Source organism: Musa acuminata, chromosome BXJ2-8 (assembly GCF_036884655.1).
Source record: "Musa acuminata AAA Group cultivar baxijiao chromosome BXJ2-8, Cavendish_Baxijiao_AAA, whole genome shotgun sequence".
In the NCBI taxonomy this organism is placed as follows: domain Eukaryota; kingdom Viridiplantae; phylum Streptophyta; class Magnoliopsida; order Zingiberales; family Musaceae; genus Musa; species Musa acuminata.
In genome coordinates, this window is record NC_088345.1 from 54,530,686 (window position 1) to 54,548,702 (window position 18,017).

Consider the following 18,017-nt stretch of genomic DNA (forward strand, 5'->3'; position numbering starts at 1 on the left):
AAGTAAAGTTTACTATACAACAAAAACCATCATCCAACAAAGATTAGCTCAAAAATCTTCTAGCCTTTCATTGCTTTAACCCAATTTTAGCTTTTCAGTGCGTGACAAGCTACCCTGAAAAATTTATATAGCAACGGGGTGAGCATAAAGAGCTCAGCAAGCGTCTAACATATCCATGGCGATAGGAGAAGTTCAAGCAAGCTTAGTATCAAGATACAAAAGTAGAAATACAAGTCTTCATTTGAAGTCATCTCATTTGATATAAAATCACAAAGGTTTACCTCGTTCAAAAACAGGCATTAGATATAACAATAGGAGAAAGGAAATTGGAGCATATCATTGGCATAAGGAGCATATCGATGACATATGATAATTTCAAGGCATAACAAAGACGTAAGGAGCATTTTGGATATCTATGGCATATGAAACAGTTCGGAACATATCAATAGTGAATGAAATGCTTCAGAACGTATCAATGGCATATGGAAATATTTCGGAAGCATAAGAAGCATTTCATAACATATCAAAGAACAAATATGAAATAGAAGCTCAAACGTCGTACTCTAGCATAGTGCATGTGAGGATTAACTCAGTGGTGGCTCCACGCCGTGATGAGTTCTCGACTCCATCCACGGGTAGCCCTTTCCTACTCGAGCCCTCTCACCCTGCCCAAGTGCTAGGTCGGCTCTGAATTTTATATCAAACAGATAGAAGGTGAAGTGGGATCATAACATAATATGGTCCATCCATTTCTGGATGACCACCAAGCATAAGTCTCCCACGTCTGGGAGCTCCATCCACCCACGTCTGAGTGAAGTCAATGGGGCCGGCAGAGCAATCGCGGGCTCTAAGCATAACTCCCTTTACCATTTCTGGCAAAGGTTCACAATATCCCACAAGACACCAGAGTACAAAAGGGTAGTATGAACAATAACATTGACACATATCAGAAGCACATGCGGAACAACGAAATGTACATATGCCTTTCGAGTCAATACAATACAAACAGAATCTTTCACAAATGTATTCAGATTTAAAAGGAAACAAAAGCAGGAGTATACAAGGATTTCAAGAAATCACATATGGCTCAATTGAAATAAGAAAGTTAGATGAATTCAATATCCAAAGAAATGAAACTGGAAGAGGCACATATCGAAAGCAAATGCGGAACAATGGGATGCATGTGCCGAATCATTACGCTGAAAACATGAACTTTAGATGATAGCTGCAGACAAATAAATAAAGGACAAAAGTATACAGGAATTTAAGGTAATAATGTAAAGCTTAACTGAAGAGTGTTTGCCGAAATCGATTTCCAAAGAGAAGAAACAAGGAGAGCCGAAATCGACCAAAGCTCGATTCTGGCAGAATTTGATAGGGACATTGTATGAACTATTTCGATAACCAATTATGCTCCAATTTATGCAAAATATGTGTCATTAGAAAGCTTTATCAATCTAATTTTAGGAAAATTAAGTTTGACAAGAATTGGAATTTACAACAGGGAGTTACAGATAATTTCGTAGCCAAAGGTCTGAAAATATTTGCTCTGTTTTACTGAATTCATTGGGTCGATCAAAGCAGATGTTTTAGTTAGCAATTATTCTCCGAAAATTTCAAATCAGGTATATAAAGAAAGCATTTTGAGTCTAGCTTCGAATAAATCATACTTTGTATGAATCTGAGTTCACAGCAGAAAGTTATAAGTAGTTAAGCAACAAGAGGTCAGAAATTTCAGTCTCTATTTTGCAGAATCTGTAGGGTTAATTGAAACAGAAGTCTTAGTAGGCATTTAAACTCCAAATCATTAAATCTTAGTGTCAAAATAAAGATATTTGAGTCTACTTTCAAATGGAATAGGTTTTACCTAAATCAGAGTTTAGTGCTAAAAGTTAGATCGAAAACAATGTACAGAAGTCAGATTACCGAAAAATTTCAGATTCATGGCTTTGTATCAAAAGGAAAGAACGGTTTGGTACTAAGCTGAAATCTTTTGCATTTATGAAGAATTAAAAGGAAAACAGAGATTAGGAATTCTGTAGGAAGAGGTTAGAACACTTGCCTTAAACAAATTTGATTCCCAAATGGGGGGAGTTGATGCAAAACCTCAATCAAATCTTCTTCTTCAATTCCTCTTCTTCTTCTTCTTCTTCCCTTCTCTTCTCAAACTCACGTTGGCTGCAACTCTTCAGGTTTGTTTTCTTTAACTTTTCATCTAATTATTTGGGTTTTGGCTAATGCAAAAGTTGCAAGGTGTCATGCATGCATGAAAAGGGCTAGGTGTCATCTTTAGAGCAAAGATAAGTGGCACCATTAGGCTAGCTAGTGACACATGTCCACTAATTTTTATTTTATTTTATTTTTATTTACTCAATTCTGAATATTCTATAAATCATATCAAAATTTTAATATTTACTCTTAGGTCCTTAGCCATAAACTTTAATATAATATTATTTAATATAAAATAATTATTAAATAATCCTTATTTTTACAAACAAATATTTTACTAAATTTTCAAAAATGGGGGATGTTACACTAGTCCTCCGAGCTTCATGGTTCAATTGCTCCTCTTGATGTCGTGCGAAAGAGATGGCTGCCATAAGCGTATACGGTTGTCGCGCTTTAACTTCCCCTCGGATCTCCGGCTGCAAGCCCTCAATGAAGGTCCACAATAGCTGTTTTTGAGACCAATCATGAGTTTGATTAGATAACCTTTCAAACCTGGTTTGGTACTCTTGAATGGTGGAGGTTTGTTGGATCTTTACTAGTTGTTCATCAATATTCTCGTAATCGGTTGGTCTGAAGCGAATCAGCAGTCCTTCTTTGAATTGTCGCCATGAAAGGACTCCATAAGTATGTTCAAACCAGTCAAACCATTGTATAGCATCCCCTTCAAGATGTATAGCTACAATTTTCACCATAGATACATCTGCGGTTTTGTGGTACCAAAAATATCGCTCTACGCGCGAGATCCAACCAATCGGGTCTCCTTCTTCCCATGTAGGGAAGTCCACTCTCATGCATGGATAGTTGGGGTTGGTCATAGAACCTACCCTCTTTTGGAAGTCATATCTTTGGGCTTGGTGTGATTGGGCAAAGCTCTCTCCTTGATATGATTTCTTCGGGCTTCGTCGGCGGTCCAATCTGAGTTCGGTAAAGAGCGTCCGAATCTTATCCTCCATTCGCGCCTCCAAGGCTTCGAATTTAGCATTGATTACCTCCTTAGATGCCATAGTATATGCCTCCAAATCTATGATGTTAAGATCTCTCTTTTGTTGTTAGGTTAAAGGCATGTATAGGTTGAGAGAAGTGATGGTCGAAAGGGTTGGTGGATCGGTGGATGTAGGCTAGGATTTAGGCTTGTTTTGTGGAAGTTTTGGGTGCAGTTTGAGGGTGTAATTTAGTGGAGTTTTAGGGCTGTGAATGAAAGTTTTGGATCTGTGGTAGATGACAGCAAAGGTTTGACAGAAATCCGTGGAAGTTGCAGCAAGTATGTGCTGTCTTGTAAGAGTAGAATTATCGTCGAAGAAACAATGGTTTCTTGACGTAATTTCCACCAAAAACTTGAGAGAATTGAGGAGGGAATTGATAGCAAAATCACAGTTTATATGACAGCAAGGATATCTAATTCAATCAAGAAAATTTCGACAGTATAACAGCAAGGAAATTGGTGCAAGTTACAATTGCAGAATTATCGTCAAAAAATTTCAACAGGTTACGATGAAAATTTGCAGCAACATAAAATCATTTTTAGAGATGAATTTCTTAATAGATCAATCTTAGATGGAAGCCAAGATGATCTATGAAGTGTATAAGAAATTTCATTCAAAAAAAAAATGCAAATAGATGGGTTAAGGCAACGATATGCAGCTGAAATTTTCTGCAGCATAGATTTTCAAGTGCAGCAGATTGGACATAAAAGATCAGTAGTTTATATTGAAAATTTTTCAATGAAACCAAAGAAAAATCTACTGTTAGGAAGTGTCAAAGATGTCATAAAAATTTCGTAGAAATTTGGATAGAAAAAGCATAGTAGCAAGATCAAACAGATGGTGCTATGCGGCTTGAATTCTACAATTCAAGTGCAGCAGATTGGACATAAAAGATCAGTAGTTTATATTGAGAATTTTTTGATGAAACTAAAGGGAAATCCACTGTTAAGAAGTGTCAAAGATGTCATAAAAATTTCGTAGAAATTTGGATAGAAAAAGCACAGTAGCAAGATCAAACAGATGGTGCTATGCGGCTGGAATTCTGCAATATATCTTTCGTCGTAGAGATGAAAACTTTGTGACGAAAAGTTTATGCAGCAATATAGGAACGATTTTTTTTTTTTTTGGATTTTCGAATAAGGATAACTAAATTGCAGCAGCAGTAAGGTAGGAAACCAGAACCTGTTACAATTCACGGGGAGATCAAAGGATGATCCGTGGTGGTGGAGATGATGGCGGAATTCGGTGACGATCTTTTAAGCAATTGTGGGAATTGCTTTGGATGATTGTGGAGGGTTGATGGATGGCTGTGGAAGGGCAGCGAGACGCCAAGAACGCTGCTCTGATACCAGGTGTTAGAACCCTTGCAGATTCTAAACTTGGGGTTGATCTCTTTAGGGGATCGGCCTCCTTGGAACTCTATAGGGGTTCCTCCCTCCAAGTTGCTGCTCAAAGGCTGCAGAAAAGATTCATCTATTGCTTATGAAAAGAGATAGAATACATGGCTATTTATAGGGCTTCTAAACCCTAACTCCTAATAGGACTCCTACTTAAGACTCTTACTTCTAACTAACTCCTAATAGGACTCCTACTCAAGACTCCTATTCTTTTACAACTCCTAATTCTTCTCTAAGAAAAATATCTTACATGAATGCTCCTCTCAATTAGGACTCTCTTAGCTTGAGTCCTAGTATAATGTCCCTCTCAATTAGAACTCTCCTAGCTAGAGTCCTAACAGTTTTACATGAATGTCCCTCTCAATTAGGACTCTCCAAGCTAGAGTCCTAACAGTTGTTTGTGTGTATGTTATGAGTTGTGTGTGTATGTTATGTGTGTGTAGTGTATTGTATGTGTGTAGTGTGTGTTATAAGTTGTATGTATTTGTGTGTGTTGTGTGTATTGTTTGTGTGTATATATTGCGCGTGTGTGTTGTGTATGTTTTGTGTAAGTTGTGTATGTTGTGTGTGTATGTTGTTTGTTGTGTGTGTTGTGTATGTTATGTGTGTCTGTAGTATGTAGTGTGTGTTGTTTGTGCGTGTGTTATGTGTTGTGTGAGTTGTGTGTGTGTGTGTTGTTTGTATGTGTGGTGTGCGTTATAAGTTGTGTGTGTATATGTGTGTGTAGTGTGTAGTGTTTTATTTGTGTGTTGTTTGTGTGTGTGTTATGTGCGTTGTGTGTGCGTTGTGTGTGTGTTGTGTATGTGTATGTGTATGTGTATCTATGTTATGAGTTTTGTGTGTGTTGTGCATAGTGTGTGTTGTGTTATGTTATGTGTGTGTATTGTGTGTGTTATATGTTGTGTGTGTGTGTTATTAGTTGTGTGTTTATATGTTGTTATTAGTTGTGTGTATATGTTATGTGTGTGTGGTGTGTGTGTGTAGTGTATTGTTTGTATTGTGTGTGTGTAGTAGTGTGTGTTATAAGTTGTGTGTATGTGTGTGTATTGTGTTATGAGTTGTATGTATTGTGTGTATTGTTTGTGTGTATATGTTATGTGTGTGTGTTGTTTGTGTGTATGTTATGAGTTGTGTGTGTAGTGTGTGTTATAAGTTTTGTGTATTTGTGTGTGTTGTGTGTATTGTTTGTGTGTATATGTTGCGTGTGTGTGTTGTGTATGTTTTGTGTGTGTGTGTGTTGTTGTTATAAGTTGTGTATGTTGTGTGTGTGTGTTGTGTGTAGTGTGTGTAGTGTATGTTACGTGTGTGTAGTATGTAGTGTGTGTTGTTTGTGTGTGTGTTATGTGTAGTGTGAGTTGTGTGTATGTGTATGTTGTTTGTATGTGTGGTGTGTGTTATAAGTTGTGTGTGTATATGTGTGTGTAGTGTGTTTATGTGTGTGTAGTGTGTTGTGTGTTGTTTGTGTGTGTGTTATGTGCGTTGTGTGTGTGTGTTTTGTATATTATATGTTGTGTATATTATATGTTGTGTGTGTGTTGTGCATAGTGTGTGTTGTGTTATGTTATGTGTGTGTATTGTGTGTGTTGTTTGTGTGTGTGTTATGAGTTGTGTGTGTATATGTTGTTATTAGTTGTGTGTATATGTTATGTGTGTGTGGTGTGTGTGTAGTGTATTGTTTGTGTTGTGTGTGTGTAGTTGTGTGTTATAAGTTGTGTTTATGTGTGTGTATTGTGTTATGAGTTGTATGTATTGTGTGTGTTGTTTGTGTGTATGTTATGAGTTGTGTGTGTATGTTATGTGTGTGTAGTGTATTGTATGTGTGTAGTGTGTGTTATAAGTTGTGTGTATTTGGGTGTGTTGTGTGTATATGTTGCGTGTGTGTGTGTTGTTGTTATAAGTTGTGTATGTTGTGTGTGTGTTGTGTGTAGTGTGTGTTGTGTATGTTATGTGTGTGTGTAGTATGTAGTGTGTGTTGTTTGTGTGTGTGTTATGTGTAGTGTGTGTTGTTTGTATGTGTGGTGTGTGTTATAAGTTGTGTGTGTATATGTGTGTGTAGTGTGTAGTGTGTTTTTGTGTGTGTAGTATGTTGTGTGTGTGTGTTGTGTATGTTATCAGTGTGTGTAGTATGTAGTGTGTGTTGTTTGTGTGTGTGTTATGTGTAGTGTGAGTTGTGTGTATATGTGTGTTGTTTGTATGTGTGGTGTGTGTATATATGTGTGTGTTTTGTATATGTTATGTGTGTGTGTATGTATGTTATTTGTATGTATGTGTTGTATATGTTATATGTGTGTTGTGTGTGTAGTTTGTATTGTTATGAGTTATGTATGTTTTGTGTGTTGTGTATGTTATGTATAGTGTGTTGTGTTTGTTGTGAGTTATGCCTGTTTTGTATATAATGTGTATTGTTATGAGTTATGTTTATATATGTTTGTGTTTTGTGTGTGTAGTATTTGTTTTTTGTGTGTTGTGTGTTGTTCGTGTGTATTATGAGTTGTGTATATATGTGGTGTGTGTTATAAGTTGTATATGTATGTGTATGTGTTAGTGTATGTTATTTGTATGTGTGTTATGAGTTGTGTGTGTGTGTTATGAGTTGTTTGTGTATGTGTGTGTAGTGTGTTGTATGAGTTATATATGAAAATGAGATATTAAAATTTGGAAAGGAATATATGTTAATGCCAAACTTGAAAGTATATAGACACGTAAAGCCACATATAAAAAAAAATACTAGAATTTAGTATTATTTGAAATTGTATGCGGATTCGGATTCGTTTAACCCAATACCTGATCCGTTTGCTCACCCAATTAGGCTATCTTCATTACATTAGCCTATCTTGTGGATCGAAGTCGGTGTCCAATAAGATCATAGGTGTATACACATCGATTAACGGTTGAGATGCTTTCAGCCAATGGATCTCATCCGTTAGATCGATGTGGACAAACATGGGAAAACAAAACCGGAGGGTACGATTTAGGACCTGCTTGGAGCAATCGGCGCCAAGAGCGGCGTCCGCAGGCTCCTCCTCCGCCTCCTCGATTTCTCCGGCCACTTCTTGGTCTCCGCCGCCACCTTCGTAGAGTCCCCGGCGTTTCGAATACTCCTCTCCTCCGTTGTCCCCGACGACGCGCCAGCGGTTCTCCGGAAGTCCGATCACGGTGGAGGGTGATGAGTGCCGCACAACCCTGCCGGAACCTTGAGAAGAGATTGGCAGTTTCTGCTCATATTTTGTTTGAAGGTGACAGAGATAGCATATACGCACCGTGGTAGCCCGCGAGCTCCGTTTATACTCTCGTTATCCGAAACGCCTACTCTAAAATCCTCAAAACCCCTTCTTTCTTTGGCGGCGCCTCTTCGCCACCGATGGAAGTGGTGATCGCCTCTTCCCCGGTGGACGTCGGCATCGGTTGTTGGGACCTACGCTCGGGCTCCGAGCTGCTCCGGTACCGCTCGTGCTCCTCCGCTCCACATGGCCTCCTCTCCATAGCCGGCCGCTTTCTCGCTTCCTCGCAGCTCCGCGATTCCCCTTCCTCCGCCTCTTGCCCCATTTTCTTCTGGTCCTGGGATAAGGTGAGTCCTAATCCGAACCTTTCTTCCACATCTCCACTTCACGCCCTGTTTCATACTCGTGTTGGATAAACGATCTCAAAATTCTCGCTCTATGTTTCAGCCTCAGGTGGAAGTTAGGAGCTTTCCGGCTGAGCCGATTGGATCGCTTGTTTCCAATTCAGAAGGCACTTACATCATGGGAGGAGGACCATCCGGCATCATCTACCAATGGGAGGTAATCTTTTGCTTTTCCACTTCTGATTTCTTAGGCAAGATTTGCTTTTTCTGTCTGTCTTCTCTTTAAGACACTGGTATGAGAATTTTCCGTCTGCTTGGGACTCAAAATTTTGATGCACGACTTTTGGTCTGTGTGTCCAAATCTGTTCTTGATTCTCTCATCCACCTTGTTTAAAGTCAAAGGGGCCGTATTATGCTTTCATTTTGGTTTTGATTGCAAACTTTGTTTTGTTTTGTTTTCTAATGTTTGTCTTGTTAGCTCCCTCTCTTCATAGAAAAACTCATAAGAAAAGCTTAGATTTATCTTTAAATTTATCAAGGTTGCTAGTGGGAAATTGCTCACAAGGTGGCATGCACATTATCGGTCTGTCACCTGTCTCACTCTCTCCAAGGACGAGTCTTTGCTAATATCAGGGTCTGAGGATGGCTCTGTCAGAGTTTGGTCCCTTATGATGTATGTAATTCTTACTTAGTTTTTTTCTTGTCGAAATTGTTCCTTTATGTTGTCTTGTCTAAAATGCTAATATGATTTTTGTAATGTTTGTCAGGATGTTTGATGACATGGCAAAGGCTTCTGCTGGTGTTCTTTATAGATATAGCTTTTTGGAACATGCTTTATGTGTCACTGATGTTGTTACGGGACATGGGTTATGCAACTCCATTATCATCTCAACCTCAGAGGATCAAACATGTAAGGTTCGTTAGTTGTTACACTTTGTACTTCTTTGAAAAGAGTAGTTGGTTATATTAGGAAATTAGTTGTCACTAGGAACACAACCAGATGCCGAGGGACTTCACTGTTGTGTAACTTCAACTGAAAAATTTTGAGGTGCACAAATGATGCATCTGAATTAAGAGGTTAATTTCCCTGAATTAGATGATAGCTTATAATATATTACCTCATAACTTACTCTTAGTCTTTGTTTCAAAACAAAGTCTAACTTTGCTCCTCAAGTGGAACATGCTGATGGTAAGAATCTTTCTTTTCAAAATTTTACTGTAGTGGCAGTATCTTGGTAGCTTGAACAAAAGTTATTTGCTTTATTCTTTCTTTGTCCTAGCCCAATTTAAACTTTGACCTTATGAATGTAATGATAAAGTAGATTATAGATGCTTATTAGGGTCAAGGTGCTCTCAATGGTATGACCACCTTTTTTGCAGAATGTCAGTTCTATTACTGCAAGCTTAACTTAATTTACTTATATGTTGAACTGAAAAGATAATTTTAATCTGTTGTTAGAAAATTGATCCCCCTTCCTCCCAGTGCTAATTGTCTATGTTCGTATTTTAGATTTTGAAGATAACTTCTTTTGACTACTGCATATGTTCCAGATATGGAGCCTATCTGAGGGTTTGTTATTGAGGAGCATTATGTTTCCTTCCATAATTGATGCTATTGTAATGGATCCTGGGGAGCATGTGTTCTATGTTGGTGGCCGAGATGGCAAAATATATATTGCAGCGCTAAATGCTGAATGCAACCGCAATAGCATACACGGGATGTTCATCATTGGTGCCTTATATGATCACAGGTCTCAATATGCTGTTAGTCAGTTTTGATAATCACTTATATACATGTATATATTTACTAACAATTGTGTTTTGTGTGTTCTGGCAAATTTCTATGAAGAGACTAGACTGTATATATCTAATTTGTGTTCTTAGATATATCAGAGGTTTGTTGTATTTGATGCTTTCTATTTCCAAATTGCCTTTATCTTGATGTTTTAGTTTGAATTTTTCATGTAAGCTTGTCATTGCTTGTCATTCTGCATTTCCTCAAAAGTCAATTTAACTTTACCTTTGGGTCTTGGAATTTTACATCTCACCATCTTTTCCTGCCCTTATTGTTTGTTCGGCTGCATCAAGTATAACAGTAGCAGAAGACCCGGGGTTCCAAGAGTCTGTTTACCAAAGGTTTTGCTTATTTTTGATTTTTTTTTTCCAAAAGACTTTAATCGCTTTCTTTTATAAGAAATATTTAGCTGAAATATTTTTTTGACTTTAACATTTTACATTAGAGAGATACATAACTAAAGTAATTTAGCTTGCAGTTTGACTTGCATGCATGCTTATATGCACTAATATATAGGTGTAACTTCAATGCTTAGTCTAAGCTCTGTGGGTAATCATAATTGTTTCATGTTTTGTTGACCCTTGTTAAGTTTCAATTGGGAAATCGTCATTGTCTTGTTACTGCAAGATGTGTTAGACATATTTGTACTTCAAGTGCACTTTCTGTATCTTGTATATTGATTCAATCACAATTTTGCTTTCTTCTTCAGCATTTTCCTTTTCGTGATTTAATTTAAGCTGTTTTTGTCATCCAGTAAGGCAATAACATGCCTAGCATTTAGCACGGATGGAGTTACTCTAGTGTCTGGGACTGAAGATGGTATTGTCAGAGTTTGGGATACGAAAACCAAGCATGTTACTCGTGTTTTGAAACATGCGAAAGGTACATCAATAACTAGGATTCTATTATAAAAAATGTTTAAATTACTTCGGATGCCTAAGTATGTGATGCTGTTTCCTCTTCCTGTTATGACATGTGCATGTAATGGATTCCTATGTTACTATGATTTCTAATTATGTATTTACTTGGACCTTTCACTATCAATAGATGCACAAGTTATGATTAGTGGTGTAAGGAGAGATAGGGGAAGATTAAAAAAATCTTTATTAGTCAATTAAAAAATGATCTGCCGGTTCTTAGTTTAATTAGTGATATATATATTTTTGCAACGGACGAGTAGTGAAGGCGGGATTTGAGCTCGGTAGTTTGTCAAAATCTTTATATGCTAAGTTAGCTAGGACTTTCACAATATGTTTGATGAGATTTCAAACCTTTAATCTTAATCAGTGATATTACCTACAATAGAGCAAAATTGTGGATAGAATTCCATATAGGGTGACCACAAATAGATGGTTTAGCTACTGTGTCCATATTTTGATAAGACCCTAAAGTCTTATCGTCGCTCTGATACCAAATGATAAGACCCTAAAGTCTTATCGTCGCTCTGATACCAAATTATAAGGCCTCTGAGATCTTATCGTGGAAGAAAGGGGAGAAAAGGGAATGATAATGATCGCTTTGAGGGGATCGACCTCCTTGATCGCTTCAAGGGGATCGGCCCTCCTTGATCACTTTGAGGGGATCAGCCTCCTAGGGTTTGTCCACATAGTGGAATAACATTTCATTGATTGATTGATTTAAAGAAAGGGTTACATCATTATTTATAGAGTTCCACCTAGAGTCCACCAGGACTTGGACTCTTAATAATAAATAAATATTAAATAAACCTCTACTTGACTCTAACTGAACTAAACAGACTCAATAAACAATTGAACTAAATAGACTTAATAAATATTATTCAAAAGCTCAGAAAAAGGGTCTTAACAGTTCCTCCCTCTTCAAATCAGCCTTGTCCTCAAGGCTGAGCAACATCAATCTCGGTGAGCTTCTCTTTCGGCACTTCAATCATAGGCTATCTGCAACGCATCATAATCCATTGATCAAGTAAGTATGGTCTCCACTTTTTGACAGTGTAAGCAACAGGTAAGTCTTTCAGTGTAGTAATCGTTGCAAGAAACTCATGGCCTTTGCTATCATAAGTTAAAATTCGTCCATCAACTATCTTTACTTCGAATCTGTCACAACCTTCAATGTGGTAAGCTAATCGGGCTACAACTTTCCTGTCCATAAAATTATTAGTGCTGCACGTATTAATCAAAATAGTGACAGGCTGATGCTTCAAAGTTCCTCTGATTTTCATAGTTTGTGGGTTAGCATAGCCAGCCAATGCATGCACTGTATATGTGATGACTTCAATATCTTCATTAGTTTTCACACCTTCATAATTGGTGTCCAACTCTTCTGCTTTCGGTTCCTCTCTAATTGGCTCAATCATCAGATGTTGCCCTTGTTTACATTGGTGCTCAATACTCCACTTTTCATTATAGTATACAAACCCTTTGTTAAATTTTTCTTGAGTTCTTCTTGGGTTAGTCCTCGGGTGTCAAGGCTTTGGTTGGGAATAGATGGGGTGGGTGGCTTACTGATCATCTGGTTGTTGTCACTTCTGTTTCCATGATTTTCCCTGTTGATTTTTTTCTCATGTAGATGTGCGAATGAGATCGCAGCTATCATAGTGCGGGGTTGACGAGCCTTAACTTCACACCGGATCTCTGGAATAAGCCCTTCAATAAATGTATCCAGATGTTGTCGTTCCGACCAATCTCTAGCTTGATTTGACAATCTTTCAAACCTACTATGATATTCCAACACTGTAGAAGTCTGATAAATTTTGGCGAGTTGTCCATCCACCTTCGTGTATGAGTAGATTGTGTCACAATCTTAGGGCCCTTTTCCAGTATTTCCAGATCTGTGCAACGTACAACTTGAGCTCCTACCTTGTTAACATTTACTAAGGCTCCCTAGTAAGTCCTTTTTGAAATCATTAAGTATTTCTTGCAACCGGTTCTCAATTCTAATTTCCAATGCTTCCATTTGTGCTTTCACTGAGTTATTGGTGGCCATTTCATAATACTGCAAATCTGTAATCTCAACTCTTGTGTATGGTGTCAAGACTAGGGCATAAATCATTGCCCTACTCGGTGCTATTATTGTGATGCAATCGGTGGTAGCACTATTGGAATGAAGGGTTGCTGCGAGAATGCGAGGATGTAGCTGCGGTTACCGCGTGGGAGGCAGCGATGCTTGTTGCGATCGCTGCGTGGACGGATCGCTGCTGTTGAGGGCTAGGAGGCAGCGATGGTGGTGCGGTTGGGGCAGCACCGGCAAGGGCTCGCCGCTATGGTGGCTGCGACGGAGGAAGAGTTGCTGCCCTGTGTTTCTATCACTGCGTGAGATGAGATCGCCGAGGCTGAAAGGTGATGGTTGTGACTGTTGTGACCCAAGGAAGCAATCGCCGAGCAGCCGGGTTGAGGCTGCGGTGATGGCAACCGACAACTGCAGCAGTAGATGCAGAATATGAGGGAGGTGGCGTTGGAGCGGCCGGGGTTGAGAAGAGAATCGGTGGTGCATGCGCTGTTGGGGTTGAGGCAGGGCAGTGTACTTGCTGCGGTTGCTGCGTGTGCTGCTAGAGGGTGGCTGCTGCAGAACGAGAGGTTGGTCGTTGGCCGGGAGCGATGATGGTGGTGGTTACAATCGGCGGCTGCGGCAGCAGAGGGTGCCACTGTTTTTGTTGCTGCATGGTGGTTACTGCGTACTTTGTTTTTGTCGCAGCACCGAAGGAGTTGGCCGGAAGGATCACGAGCGGTTGAGGAGAAGGCTGCGGTGGCTGGCAGCAGCGGTGGTCGCTGGCCGGAGCGCAGCGTTGGCAGTGGAGGAGGCAGCGAGGGTCGCGACCGGGATCAGCAGAGGGTGCCACTGTTTTTGTTGCTGCATGGTGGTTACTGCGTACTTTGTTTTTGTCGCAGCACCGAAGGAGTTGGCCGGAAGGATCACGAGCGGTTGAGGAGAAGGCTGCGGTGGCTGGCAGCAGCGGTGGTCGCTGGCCGGAGCGCAGCGTTGGCAGTGGAGGAGGCAGCGAGGGTCGCGACCGGGATCAACAGGGGCTGCAGCAACAGAGGAAGCTCTGTTTTTGTAACCGTTGCAACGAGGGCTGCGGCAACCGGCGGCTGCGGCTGCGACCCCAGGGGGGGCACGGCGAGGGTTGCGGCTGGGAGGCGGGCGGCGGTGATCGAGCGATCGGGAAGCAGCGGCGACGGTGGAGAAAACGGCAGCGAGCGTCGTCGCTGACCTGGAAGTTGCAATGCTAGAGATGGGAAACAGGGTGCTCTGTTTCTATCGCACCACAGTCGGAGCCGCTGGCGATGCTGGCAACGACGGTGCGGCGGTGAAGGAGGTAGCAGTGGTGGCGCAGTTGGAAGCAGCGTCACCAACGATCGCCGACGAGGGGAGGTCGAGCGGTTGCGACCCAAGGGAAGGCGGGCGACGGTAGTAGTACTCGGATGTACGTTGGCAGCGTCGTCTCCTGGTCGGGGAACAACGGCGGCGGTGGCCGCCGGCCGGGAAGCAGCGGCGTCGGTGGAGAAGGCAATGGTGGTCAGTGGCCGCCAGCTTCAACCTTTCTCAAACGATCTCCTTCTCTTTCTTTTTTTTTTTAGATAGCTATGGCAATACTGCAGCGAGAACACCAAGGATCGCCGCTCTAATACCAAATGATAAGACCCTAAGGTCTTATCGTGAAAGAAAGGGGAGAAATGGGAATGGTAATGATCGCTGCGGCAGGATGAGACGCTGGCAGTGTCATCTCCTAGTAGCGGTGGTGACTCGAGTGGGAGGCGATGACCACGGTGGACTCTGACGGAAGCGGGGCAGGGTCGGTCGCTGGCCGGAGAGCAGCGACGACCGGTGGTGGGCTGGCCGCAAGCAAGGGAAGCAGGGGTGCGTGGCTGCGGCTTCTTCTCTCTCTTCTTTCTCTTCTTTCTTTCTTTCTTTATTTCTTTCTTCCCTTTTTATTTTTTTTTGAGATGAACTGTAACAAGAACGCTGCTCTGATACCAATTGATAAGACCCTAAAGTCTTATTGTCGCTCTGATATCAAATGATAAGGCCTCTGAGATCTTATTGTGGAAGAAAGGGGAGAAAAGAGAATGATAATGATCGCTTCGAGGGGCTTGGCCTCCTTGATCGCTTCGAGGGGATCGGCCCTCCTTGATCACTTCGAGGAGATCGGCCCTCCTTGATCACTTCGAGGGGATCGGCCTCCTAGGGTTTGTCCACAGAGTGGAATAACATTTCATTGATTGATTGATTTAAAGAAAGGGTTAATCGACCTCCTTTATCGCTTCGAGGGGATCGGCCCTCCTTGATCACTTTGAGGGGATCGGCCTCCTAGGGTTTGTCTACAGAGTGGAATAACATTTCATTGATTGATTGATTTAAAGAAAGGGTTACATCACTATTTATAGAGTTCCACCTAGAGTCCACCAGGACTTGGACTCTTAATAATAAATAAATAATAAATAAACCTCTACTTGATTCTAACTGAATTAAACAGACTCACTAAGCAATTGAACTAAATAGACTTAATAAACATTATTCAAAAACTCAGAAAAAGGGTCCTAACATATTTTTAGTCATACATGCATAAACAAAAAGGATCTATGTTGATGCTTCTGTTCTATAACTTTTCTATTATTAGCTATAAAGATCTCTACAATTGCCTCAAGTATCTCGTCAATGCAAAGCGTGACGTATTGCTTATTTTCATGCTTTATTATCTATATAATTACCCAGTTTTCATAGACTGAATCCTTTTATTTATTTATTATGGATTATTCTCCATTTTTTGAGAACTTGTTTGAAGTTGTTGAAAATTGAAATCTTCATTATCACCATGATACTTCACTTCCCTAACTGCATACAAATTCATGTTGATATATTCTTAATTGTAATTATGCACTTTGATGCACCTCCCCTTTAATCCGGAAAAAAACAATACGATACGGTTGTATGTTTGTTGCAGTGACTACTAATTTAGACCTCAACTTTTAGTTTCTTTTCCTAGTGATTAATAGTTAACAAGTAGGAGGCTTAAATTGATGGTTGATTTTTTGTGACAGGTCCTATCAACAATGTTCTTATAGTTAGACAGCCATTACTTCGAAATCCTATATCAGTGAACAGGAAGCATTTGAATTTGTCATTGCCACCCCCACTGAGCAAGTATGTTGATTCTACAGATGCAGAAGTTAAAACTAATGCTATTGTATTGCTTCAGTCTCCTTGCCATGATCCAGAAGAAATAAGATTTTGCAGCTCATATGTGATGGAGAGGCAAATCAAAGAGCTTCAGGTATCTTACTTATCTATGATACCCATTTTCTGCTGAAAGCATTCGAGTTCAAGTAATATGTCTGTATATCTGAACATTAGATGCAGTTTCTTTTATATATACATTGTATAACTTACCAAGAAACCTTTGATATCTGAAGGGGCATGATCTTAATGTCTGTCTTAGCAATGCTTATTTCAGTCTAAACCATCCAAGTAGGTATTTTAAACCCAGATTGGACTTATGATTAACACCTTTATGCTATAACCTGTACCCATATTCAGGCACTGAATTAGATATAGTTCGTCAGGTAGGTTATTTTATCATACATTGCACAAAACTATACCAGTCTGGGCACGTGCCTGAAAGGAATATGCTAGAATGAATGCATTTGTAGCTGGAGAAACTTTCCATATTGCTTGTTGCTAATGATGAAGTTTTTTATTCTATCACTTTTAATTCATTTTTTATCATCACAAAAGCCTTGATATTTTTTTCTAATTAGTCCAACTTAGGCTATTACTTTGACTATGATCCATGAAGAATCAAAATGCTTCTCACTAACCTCTTACAGATAACTTTGCCATGACATCCGTGTCTTGTAAAACCTCTACTTTCTGAAAAGAAATGCATATGTGATAAGAAGTGAAGCCTCTTGTTTATGAAATCAAAACTCTTCCTGCATGCTTGATTGCTTGGGCTCAAAATTTGTGTAATGCCCCACACAATTGTTAGTGAACAAAAAGAGTAGCTGTTTGAAGAAGGTGCCATGTCCTTCCCTGTTTGATAATTCTGGAATGCTGGTATCCATATCTGGGAAGGAGGTTCAGTGCCAAGAGACAATAGTCTTTAAAGAAGAATTATGGCCTTTTATCTCTACTTGAATGGTTCAATTTTATGGTCCTTAGCTCATGATATAATCTGGCATTCTTCAAGGACATTGTCTGTTTTCATATGAACTTGGCCTCTCTAAATGATCAAGAAACAAGCACACTGCTGAGTGCTGATGATGACATATCTGTTTCTTTCTTTGTTTTCCCCTTCAGAAACAGAACACTTCAGGTGCTGCTGAAATGGAGATGGAAAGACTTATGCTGGAATGTAAAAGGAAAACACAACTGGTTCAGCAGTGGAAGAAGTTGTAACAGGACATGCAGTCTCTCTGTGTAAATGAGCTGATGGATGGAACCCAGGTGAACGACAGCTAAAAGCAGCAGCATAAGAACAGCTTTAGTGTAATCATGAAAGCCATCTCTTACTATGGTTTAGTGTAATCTTGGGTTTCTCCATGTACCATCTTTTATATTGTGCTAGAATTACTGATTCCGTGGACTCCTTATCCCAAGGCGTCAGTGAAGTTTCTATAAAAAAGCAATTACTTGTACATCTTATCAAGAGAGGATGACAAAAAGACATGGGTTTTGAAACTTGGCTCTAGCTTTTGACACACACTGATAAATCACAGGCAATACATGGACTTAACATTTGCAAAATTACATTGAATGGCCAAACCATGCAGCTTGGATGTGGGTGTAAGATTTGGTCCCATGGTAAAAATTTTGCATGTAGATCTTTATAATAGAATTTAGTGTTACCAAAGTCTGTGCTTGTACAATATTTATAAGAGGTTTCCAAATTACATGGAAATGTCATTTGCCTTGTGATAACTCTTCTTCTGTTCCAGTGAAAATAAAAGGCACCTATGTGTTTCATTGTCTTCAACATTTCAACATTGATGGCATGCAGCACCAGCTGCCATCTTGTAAGTTCAACCTGTACGCCACACCCAGCATGTGCCGGCCAGCATGCCGCACCTAGC

General features: G+C 40.0%; 1 protein-coding gene across 1 annotated transcript; it reads left to right on the forward strand.

Moving 5' to 3' along the window:
- Positions 1-7,399: 7,399 nt before the first annotated feature.
- LOC135586163 (protein ROOT INITIATION DEFECTIVE 3-like) lies at positions 7,400-17,625 on the forward strand. Its single transcript, XM_065123286.1, has 8 exons — positions 7,400-8,177; positions 8,278-8,391; positions 8,714-8,847; positions 8,942-9,089; positions 9,726-9,925; positions 10,724-10,851; positions 15,987-16,219; positions 17,245-17,625. Exons 1-8 carry the CDS (start codon positions 7,971-7,973, stop codon positions 17,341-17,343), a joined length of 1,263 nt encoding a protein of 420 aa, XP_064979358.1. The 5' UTR covers positions 7,400-7,970; the 3' UTR covers positions 17,344-17,625.
- Positions 17,626-18,017: the final 392 nt, after the last annotated feature.

Excerpts from the sequence above, each read along its gene's own strand:
- LOC135586163 (XM_065123286.1), top strand. The coding sequence starts at position 7,971 with ATGGAAGTGGTGATCGCCTCTTCCCCGGTGGACGTCGGCATCGGTTGT. Across the intron at positions 8,178-8,277 it reads TCTTCTGGTCCTGGGATAAG|CCTCAGGTGGAAGTTAGGAG; the intron begins GTGAGTCCTAAT and ends TCTATGTTTCAG. Across the intron at positions 8,392-8,713 it reads GCATCATCTACCAATGGGAG|GTTGCTAGTGGGAAATTGCT; the intron begins GTAATCTTTTGC and ends AAATTTATCAAG.